At 47.1% G+C, this 9,943-nt stretch overlaps 1 protein-coding gene and 1 long non-coding RNA gene across 2 annotated transcripts; one reads left to right on the top strand and one right to left on the bottom strand.

Annotated features, from left to right (window-relative positions):
* Positions 1–19: 19 nt before the first annotated feature.
* Positions 20–2,661, bottom strand: LOC135293046 (eukaryotic translation initiation factor 4 gamma 1-like). The gene is made up of 4 exons (XM_064407051.1): positions 2,440–2,661; positions 1,491–1,528; positions 967–1,089; positions 20–449 (listed from the first exon to the last, which is right to left on the bottom strand). Exons 1-4 carry the CDS (start codon positions 2,513–2,515, stop codon positions 306–308), a joined length of 381 nt encoding a protein of 126 aa, XP_064263121.1. The 5' UTR covers positions 2,516–2,661; the 3' UTR covers positions 20–305.
* On the top strand, positions 2,643–4,829 carry LOC135293047 (uncharacterized). The gene is made up of 2 exons (XR_010355195.1): positions 2,643–3,428; positions 3,896–4,829. It is a non-coding gene; the product is annotated as an uncharacterized LOC135293047 (long non-coding RNA).
* Positions 4,830–9,943: the final 5,114 nt, after the last annotated feature.

Genomic DNA, 9,943 nt, shown 5'->3' with positions numbered 1-9,943 from the left:
ACGAGCTGCTCGTGCTTGAGCTTCCAGCCTGGGCACTGGAGCCTTCTCCCGAGCCTTCAGCTGCAGCTCGTGCAGGTGCCAGGACAGATTCGATGGAGCTCTGGGACAAGAAATGAATTTGGGTCACAAATGTGCCTGGCAGAGATGCCCCTCCCATCCCATTTCAAATGCAAGCCCCTAGGAAGATGCTGCTGGCCACACCCAGGGCTCTTCACCTCTCAGCTTGTGCACCCGCTTCAACAGCTCAAGGCACAAAATCCAAAGGCTGCTTTTACATGACGGACAAAATGACACCAAAGACGCTGCTACCCAAAGCGGGCACTTACTGGTGTTGTTTGCTCCGGCTCTGGGCTGACAGCAGGGCCAGGTTCATTGGCACCTTCCTCCTCTTCAGCCTCTTCCTCGGGTACAGAGGCTGCCAGAGCAGGTGCTGACGCTGCCCTTGTGCTCTGTGGACAGACAGCAGCATGAGGGACAGGAAGAACCTGTCATTCACCACCTCACCTATATTCAGCTACCAGCCCCACTGCTGCTCAGCTCTTCCTTTAGCTACTGACTTTAGCTGCTCTGTGGGGAGGGCCAGGTCCCTCCTGGGGACAGTGCCTCCTCATGTCCTGCAAGCTTGTGAACTGCATCTTTGCACTGCTCTCCTCACAGGGGACAGGGAGCCTGCACAGCCACTGGCCACCAAGGGCCTCACTTGTACCCCAGGACCATCCAAAGACATCCTAATGCTACCTCTTGTCTCTTGCTAAGACAAATTCACAGCCCCTTTCAGAACAGTAGGAACCTGCTGCCTAAACAATCCAAGTTCCACTCCCCTTTTCCAGGCCCCACTGACTGGGGGAAGGGCTGGAAAGATTCCGGCCCCCAGCATCTTCAGCCAGGCACAGGAGGTGCTGTCTGATCAGAAATTTGCAGCTATACTTTGCTCCAGGCACAGCACGACCCAGAGCTGCCACTTACTGATGCTGGATGCTCAGGCCCTGCAGTGGCAGCAGGCACAGTTTGGGGAGCATCTTCCTCTTCTTTGGCCTCTTCTGCAGGAAGACACGCAGCCAGAGGATCCTCCGAGGTTGGTGTCGGGCTCTGCAGACAGAGAGCAGTGTGAGGGACAAGTGACCTTCTTTATATTCAGCTCTAGACCCAGATGCACTAAGGAAAAATCATCTGCAGAGAAATGGGATTCTAAGTTGTTCCAGCTCAAATAAAATGGGACAATTAGAGGGGACTGCGCTCTCTTGTGCAGGGGAAATTCTGTCACGGCTTAAACCACCAAGCAACCCCACTTCCAGCTGCTTAAAAGCTCTGAAAAGGAACTGGAGAAAACAGCCTGGGCTCCTCCTCCTGCTGCTGCTCTTGCTGCAAAGGGTCTGGACTGTAGTTTCATTCATCCAACCAGGCTGGCACTGGACTGCAACACGCCCAGCTCACAGCTTGCTCCACAATTGTCAAATGCTACCAAAGCCAGAGGCTCCTTTCCCACTCACCCAAAGACCGGATTCTCTCCAGGCACGGGTGATGTGACCTGCAACACACAAGGGAAAAAAACAATCAGATGCTGTAAGAAAACTGCCTGTGCTGGGCAAGCCCACAAAAAGTCAACCCAAAGACAGAGCATTCTGCTTTCACTACACCACTCCATCTGCAACCCCTGTGTCACACAGCAAGCAAGTCAACAGCACAAAATATTGCCTGGTATCTACCTTCTGTCCTCTGTGGCCACTCAACCCATAGAAACTTGAGACTCAGAAAGGCCCAGTGGTTCTGTAACAATCATTGCTTCTGCCCCACCCCACCCAGCAGGAGCTACAGCTCCTCCCTTTCCTGTGCTTCAGTTTTCTCAAGAGATTGCATGCAGCAATTGCCATGAGCTCACTGGAGCCTTTCCCCAGAAAAGCTTCAGCCAAGTGCCCCTTAGCCAGGGTGGCAGTTCTATTGTGACACAGCACAGGAACAGCTCTAGGGTTCGGGAGCATACAAGAACTCCTCTGAAATGTCTATCTCAGAGGCCTTTTCCAAGCTGATTCTGTGACTTCATCACAGAACAAATGGCTCTTTTAGTGTGCAGGAAGTGTCAAGGTCCACAGGCACATGCTGGGATGAGGGAATGCAGACAAAAAGACTTGAACTGAGGGACTTTCCCTCAGTCCTGGAGAGCAGTGCACAGCTTTTACAAGGACTCCTGACAAGCTCTCCAACTCTTCCTATCTTAGAAGTTGTCTTCCTTGAGCTAGCAAACTGAGGAGACTCTAAACTCCATAGCCACAGGCTGTGCCATGTGAGGAGTAGAATCCCTGCAGGCCACATTACAAATGCTGCCCACTCCCCACTGGCTAGAGACACCCCCTTCTTGGCTGGAGCTGTTGACAGCGGCTTTACCCAACCAAAGGCCTTTTTGTGGCATTTTGGTTTCCATATGCTGCAACATCTACTTACGTGCCAGGTGGGTGAGAAAGTACCCAGAATAAGCCACGGAAAAAGCCGTGCAAACTGCAGCACACACTCCCTCCATGGCTCGAGCAGCGCTGCTCCAGTCTGCACCAGACAACGCCTGTGGGAAAAAACAAAAATACTCTGAGTCCTGCTGGCAGAGACCTCGTCGATTAGCAGGTTCACCTGCAGTGAGCGTGCCACAGAGCTGCTCTGCACACTGAGCCCTTCTGGGCCTCAGCACAGCAACTTTGCCTTGACAACGCCGGGATGCGGCCGCTGACATCACAATAGCAGCCGCCCTAGGCTGGATTGTGAATTCATGCATAGAACCAGACCTGCTCTACACCTAATGCCAAAAAATGCCTGCAAAGTTCTCCTCTGCTACAAAGCAACACAAAAAGCCCTCCTAGTCCATCACCTGTTGTTCAAGGCATGTAAGAGTAGAAACACACTGAGCCCCTAGAGCCCACACTGAGAAGCTGAGCACTGAGAAGGGACCAGGATGTGAGGAACCACATTAGTGGTCTTTGGCAACTATTTCTGCTGAGCAAAAGCCAGAAGGCTTGTTCCAGCTGGACCTTCCTTCGTTCTAGAAAGCAGCAAACAAGGAGAAGCACTACTTTAATTACATTTAGAAGTTTCTCCTAGGTACAGAGACAAGGTCATGGATCTTTCAGCAGTCTATATTCAAAACATTTTACATCATAGCCATGGGTGGGATTTCAGCAGGGAAATGCCATGACAGAAAATGCAAGGAGGATCATTCTGTCTGACTCACTCTAACAGGGAGACCTTGCGACCAAAGCACCACCACCATTTTTTCCCCCATTTTTGTCCTTCCACAGTATTTGTTAGCACATGGGGCTGAGATGGGTGGCACGGAAGTGACAGCTCTGACACACAGCTGAACCCAGCAGGGCCAGAGTGGCATGTGGGACTGTTTTTCTGCTCCAGCAGAACAAGGCAAGCCAGAGTGGTGACACTGATCCCAAGTGAGTCCAGCCAAGCCAAGTGGAGCCCAGCAGGGTGGTAGGAAGAGGCAGTGAAGTGGCAGATCCCATTCCCACACACATGCCCAGCGTGGCAGACTGATGGCAGTGGCAGTGCCAAACAGAGCTCTGCAGGGACAGAGAGACACCCATCACCATCGCCACTGCCACCATCCCTGCTGCAGAGAGGGAGCAGGAAACTGCCACTGCAGGTGCACAGCTGCTCCAGGCAGCACCAGCAGCCCCCATCCACCATCAGAACCATTCTGTAAGCCCTTGCCATCGTGTCTTTGTTCCAGGGGCCCCATGTGACACTTCACCTTTGTTGCTTAAGCCATTACTCCTTTTGCACAAGTTTCTTCTTATTGTTGTGCACTGTGGTTTTTTTTTCCTCACTACATTTCTAACTTGAACATTTTCAGTCTTTCATCTATTGTTTTTTTCCGTTGTTCCCCTCCATTTTCATGAAGAAGGGGAGAGAGGAGAGGCTTTACAAGGACTACCTCAAGAAGAGGACATAGAATGGAGGGAAGGCCTTCGAAAGAATAAACAACCCTCATGCTGCCGCTTTTGCAAGGAATAAATGTCCAAGTTTCTTAGTATCCAGCCACAAATCTGTGGAGTCTTGACAGCCAAGAAGCACAGGAACCTGGACACCTTGTTGTGAGAGACTAGAGGAGATTGCTGGCTCAACACTTTTCAGGGGCTTGTATGTGGGGAAGGGGGCAGATCAAGGCTTGCTCTGGTGAGGCGATGCCCCACTCGGCACGCCCCACACCCCCAGGCCTGTATCCCAGCCCAGCAGTGGCCACTGATCCCTGGCACACCAGAGGCAATGCTCCACACCTGTGTCTGGAGCCCCTAACCCAGCTCCTAAATGGCCAGGTGAGTGGGAGCCCCATGTGGGGGAAGGCCCCAGGAGAGCCAAAGGCTATTTACCTTGGGATATGTGGCCACCACATGTCTTGATCCTACCTCTTCTTGGAATTTCTATCAGCTGAACACCACTGGAACCAGGAGTGATAGCTATGTTGGTTCCTTTCTGTCATTCTCTCTTTCTCTTTCTTCTCCCTTTTCCCTGCTCTCAGATGTTTGAGTAATTTAAAATCTTAACAGGCTTAATGATCTAAATCTAACTCAATTAACACATTTTGTTTGGTTGATTGGGCTAAGTTAATGCTTTGTAAAATATTCTCTGTTATGTTTAATTTTTTTACCTTTCAAGTTCTCTGATTTTTGAAAGTTGACAGTGAAGGGTTTTTTGTTGTTCCAATCTCTTGAGAACATCTCATCAGTATTTTTCCTGCTTTTCTATCTCAAGAGTACAGGAACAAGTTTAAGTCCTTTTACAGTGTCCCAGAGAGCAACATTTTTGGGGCCTTACATTTTAATTGGCACAGCAGGCAGGGTACTCTTGAGGTGACTTGAGCCTTTTATACAGCATTAAGTGCTCGTGCCATAATAAAGGAGAAATAAATTTTCAGTCAAAGCTGCTCTTTTCTGGCAGGAAAGTAATGGATTTGCACCCAGAAACTGATCTGAACTGCTCTCCACTGACACACTTGCTAAAAGCTTACATAGAAAGCTTGTCCAGCACTAAAGAGAGATGGGGATGGAGAGAAACTAGCACCATCCACAGTTTCTTCTGGAGAAAACATGAACTTTTTTAGAAGAAAATTAAAAACTCCCAGTAAAGGACCATGCCTGGTATCCATATGCATGGAAGATTGACTCAGAGCTGTATGGTGCCCATCAGCTAGAAAAGGAGCTTGTCCTGGGTTGACTATATGATGCTTTTATCCCCAATTGTCTTGTTCTGTTTATACCGAATAATAAGTTTTACACCTTTAAGACTCTCTTCCAGACAGTGACGAGGGGAGGGAAGAAGCGCGCAGTTTGTTTTCAGACTGCTCTCACTCCTCCACATTCCTGCTCCTGGACTGTGTTGTCTGCGGATGGACAGACAGCCGGACAGAGCTCCTTTTTTCCCTTTTCCTTGCTTTTAGTTAGTTTTATCTAGCTGAGGCAAAGAAGTTCTCCGGATTGTGATTTTTTTCCTTTTTTCTTGGACCTGTTCAAGCCTGCTCTGGACTGAACACCCAGAAGAGCACCGGCAGCTCCACCTGTGGCCCCTGGCCGGGCCTGGGCCGCGGCGTTTCCAGCACCAGAGACTGGTCAAAGACTGAGTGAGCCGAGCTGCAACCTGGGGAGGGGACTGTTCTGAGTTTGCTTTTCCTTGGATTGTTTAATATTGTTTTATTGTTTAATATTGTTTGGTTTCTATTGCTTAATAAACAGGTTTCTTTCCACTTTTCTCCAAGGAGATATCTTCTCCCGAACCGGTTGGAGGGGGGAGGGGCAATTGAATCTGCTTTGGGGATTATCTCCCAAACTTGCCCTAAACCAGGACAGAGCTGCATCAGCTGAAAATTGCTGTGCCTGAAACAATAGCCAGCCTCAGGCCAGAGCAGGAATTGAATGCCAGGATGAAGCCAGCCCCCAAACCATGAGAAACCAGTGAAACACGCTCCTCCAAAGCCAAAGAGCTTTAGAGTTGCAATTTAACACTGCTGGGGAAGGTCTGGAAGCAGTGTTTTCCAGACTCCAGGAACAGCCAGGCCTTCCTGACTGCAAGATCAGCCCCACAGCCCTTGGGAGGGCTTTAGTGCCTCAAAGTCCAACCCCGCCCCTAACCCTAAACTCTCCCCACCCCTACAAAATACTGAGGCAGGATGCCCCGAAGATGATGTCACCTTCCTCTGCTCCCTGGAGGAGAGGTTCGGCTCTGCAAAGCCAATCTTCTTCCCTCCTTCTCATCCCAAGCCCTTCCTGCTGATAAAGAAGGAATTGGCTTATCAGGATGCAGTGTCTGGCAGTGATACCTCATTCTGCAACAGAAGTGGTAGAATTACATGAGAAAATTAGAAATGATCACAAAGAAAATGAAATGGAGAATGTTTTGCGAATTGGATTTGGGGAAATGAAATAGAACTTTTGGAGAAGGAAGCACATGGTGAAAATCCCTGGTCTTTTGCCCGGGGAACAACCTGTGATGTGACAAGTTTGGACCCCTTGCAGGGGAGAGAACCCCATGCAATGCATGAGAAACAGTTGATGCCCGTTGACCTTCTTCTGTGTTATTGTAAGTTATTTCAACATTTAAGGATCAAAACTGAGAAAACAAAATCTTGGCACCACCTCCAAAAAGTTATGGTTGTTGATAGAAGGTTGTGGATTGAAGTATCTCCAGAGGCTCTCTGGAAAGAAAATGGGGATTAAATGGGGACTCAGTTTCCCTGGATTCTTAATGAAGCTTTGCAAACTGCTCCTGCCCTGCCTCCTTCTGGCAGCCCTGGCTATTGAGCCTTGTCTGCCACCAGAGGCTGGAGGCTGAAATGCTGCTGCTAGAGCATAACCCTTAGGAGAAAATGCTTTTATCATCAAAAAGTTTGATGATAGTGCAAGTTTGTTGTTTTGGTCTCACTAACAAGCCTGAATGTTCAAGAACATCCTCACTAGTCAGGAGACTGGGTGTACATCCAGACCTGGAATGGAGAGCCACTTAACCAGAAGTGGAAAGGACTTTTGATCCCATGGCTGTGAGATTTACAGCTGGACACTCCTAAATTATGTGATTAAAGTTAGCTCTGGACACATGGAATTGTATTGGACAGTCCAGTAAATGTAACTCTGCTGCAAATAAAGCTGCAATGGAACATTTCTAAAGTGAAAAACATTAAATGTTTTCTCTTTCTGCCCATTTCCAGAGCAGTGTCCCTGGTATGGCAGCAAGGCTGTTTGTTCCTGAATTAGTCAACCATCCTGGCAGGACCATGTACCTAATGACTACAATAGCAAGTATGGCCTTGAGTGCCAGAGGGGTAAGAGACCAAGAAAGAAAAGAGAGCCATGTCTGTAGGAGTGTGCACCCTAATGGCAGAGTGGCAAAACTAGCCTTTGTCCCCCAGAAAAGGAAAGAAGGCCAGAAGTTTCTCTCAAGGATTAGGTGAAAAGCCACCTCATGGGACCTCAGGGACTTCACCAAATACTTGAGGACATCTAATTGGATAGAAGCCAAAAAGTGCCGCTTGATCCATCAGGGAGAAAAAGAAGAGAAGAAAAGAGCTAAGTGCTTTTGTGAGGTGTTTTTACCAGGAGCGGACTGCTGCACCTGGCTCGAGTTTTCCTCTTTGTTATTATGCCTTTTATTAAACCTTTTTGTTTCTAACACTGCAGCAGAAGTCATCCTGCTAATTTTATGCCTCCAGAGTAATAGATTAGCTGTCCTTGGGTGTATTATATTTCTTTTGAGGGCTTATGAGACCTGGCTAAGAAAAAGAAACATAATAGAGCAGAGCTGGGCAGCAGCTGGGGGTACTACAGTGCACTCACAGCCACCTGCCAACGCAGCTGGCCAAAACTAAAACAAGCAAACAGAAGCAAAACCAAACAGACCAACCCTCAAATAATTTTTAAAAACTAAAAAAAAAAAAAAAAAACAAACCACCAACAAAAAAACCAAACACTACAGGTGCTTGGCCTAATGGCCTGGTTACTAATAACCTAAGAAAACAACTATTAAAGATGACACCTGGGACACCAGCTGGCCAGAGCCAATTCCCAGCTATCCCATAACTTGCCTTTCTGTGCAAGCACAGAGGTTTCAGTTGCCCACTTTTCAGAGAGAGGAGCCTGCCAGACCAGCTTGAACATTCAGCAATGTCCACTTGAATGATCTAAAGCTTCCAGTCCAGAAGCCCAAGTGATTCTTCCTTTAATTTCCTAGATTCAAAACTGATTCTTCAGATCTACGCATGAGACAGTTCTCCAGATCTACTGAGGACATGGAATGGTTTGGAAAGCAAACTAAGGAACAAGGCAAAAAAACAAATTTTACAGGACCAGGCAGAAAATGCTAAGAGGAAAAAGGGCAATTGTGTTTTTATTCCATCCTTATTAGCTATAACTTGGAATTGCTGTGGGGTAGTTATGAGTTTATTCAGGTTGACAACTTGAGTCAAAAGTTTATTTCATTCCTGAAGCTGCAGACTTGAAATGCTTCAAGTTCTTCCATCCCAGGGGAATCCTGTATGCAAAATACTTGAAAACACATTTTTTATCAGAAAGAAAAAGAGATTTAAGCGTTGTTGCAAGTGTTTTATATATTCATAGAAATATCAAACTACTAGGTTAATTCCTGAGACTATTTTTATCTTTTGCTCTTGTGCTTATTGTTGTCTTATTTGATATTCTCTTACTGCTTGTAACCCACACTAATCCTATCTCACTGCATGCAATAATAAAGCAAAGAATTACCTAAGGGATGAAAAGAAGGCATTCCTCGCTATCTTGCATAAGGATGAAAACCGAACATTTCAAAGACTTCAACAACTCATTTCTCTGAATAGGACCAAAGAAATAAAAGGCAGCAAGCTTTAACCACTCCACAAATTCCAGCTCAAGTAAGAAGCTCACAAAGGGCACTAAGGCAGGGAGACATGTGGACACATGCACACCATCACCTCCTCTGACAAAAATGAACCTGTTTCACAGCACCAGGCAGTTCATAGAGCCAAACTCCTTCTCCAGCCTCATGGGAAAGCAGTGTCAAGGCACAGGAACTGGGAAGTGTCCCAGGGTGCAGAGATAATGCTGCCAGCATTTGAGCCTGCAGCACTGGCTCAGACACACTGAAGTTCACCTGTGAAGAAACTGTACAGCAGTTTCTTCACACTGCTAAGTTTCATGGGGCTGGCTGTATTTTTCACAGCAGCCACTTCAGTACTGGACTGGTGTAGTGAAAAGTTCTGGAGTTCTGTTTCCTCTCTTGTAAATTCCTATTTCTCTTCTTCTTTAGGACACCCACAACTTGAGACACCTCAAGAGGCAGCATTGAATTGCAAGCAGTTCCCAAAGCGAGCTTGTAAAATATGCTCCGTGTTTAGATTATGTAATATGGGGATTTCAAAACTCTGTATTTCCAAAAACCGTTATTTTTCCAGTTAAAAATGCCTGTCAATTAAAAAGCTTAAACGTGGCCAATTTTAACTGCAGAGGAGAATACTCTCTGTCCCAGACCACCACCCAAACACACCTTTGGTTGGATACAGCTCTTGGACCTTTTGGGTAGCTTGACTACAGAATTCAAACATTCTAGAACAGGGGTGCAAATACAAATCCTTATGTAAACGTCTGGAAGCAACTAGGAAGTTGCTGGGTTGTTCTCATTCTGTAGGAAGAATTAACACAGCAGTAATAGAAATCACCTTTCTCCAGAAGCAGCTCTCACAGCTAGCACACTTCAGACTGCAGCACAAGCAGTTCCTAGGTGTGGAATCTAGTTGTTACATGCCACCAATAGCATGTGGAACTGCTGCAGGAAAACACCACAGACACGTTTTCTTCTTTTTTTCTTTCAGTTCTAAAGGGAGTCATAAAACCTGGCTGGCTGCCTGGGTAGCTATGTTAACACTAAAAACACTGACCAGGAGAAATGATTGCAATCACACCACTAGAAT

This window comes from Passer domesticus, unplaced genomic scaffold (genome assembly GCF_036417665.1).
Source record: "Passer domesticus isolate bPasDom1 unplaced genomic scaffold, bPasDom1.hap1 HAP1_SCAFFOLD_66, whole genome shotgun sequence".
Lineage (NCBI taxonomy): Eukaryota > Metazoa > Chordata > Aves > Passeriformes > Passeridae > Passer > Passer domesticus.
The sequence above is the reverse complement of the archived record's forward strand: the minus strand, read 5'-3'. Positions and strand labels throughout refer to the sequence as shown.

What these genes read in the sequence shown, in the direction of transcription:
- LOC135293046 (XM_064407051.1), bottom strand. Translation starts at nt 2,515, where the DNA reads ATGGAGGGAGTGTGTGCTGCAGTTTGCACGGCTTTTTCCGTGGCTTAT. An exon ending in CTTTCTCACCCACCTGGCAC is followed by an intron (nt 1,529 to 2,439) that starts GTAAGTAGATGT and finishes TGTGTGTTGCAG; the next exon opens with GTCACATCACCCGTGCCTGG. An exon ending in GGAGAGAATCCGGTCTTTGG is followed by an intron (nt 1,090 to 1,490) that starts GTGAGTGGGAAA and finishes CTCTGTCTGCAG; the next exon opens with AGCCCGACACCAACCTCGGA.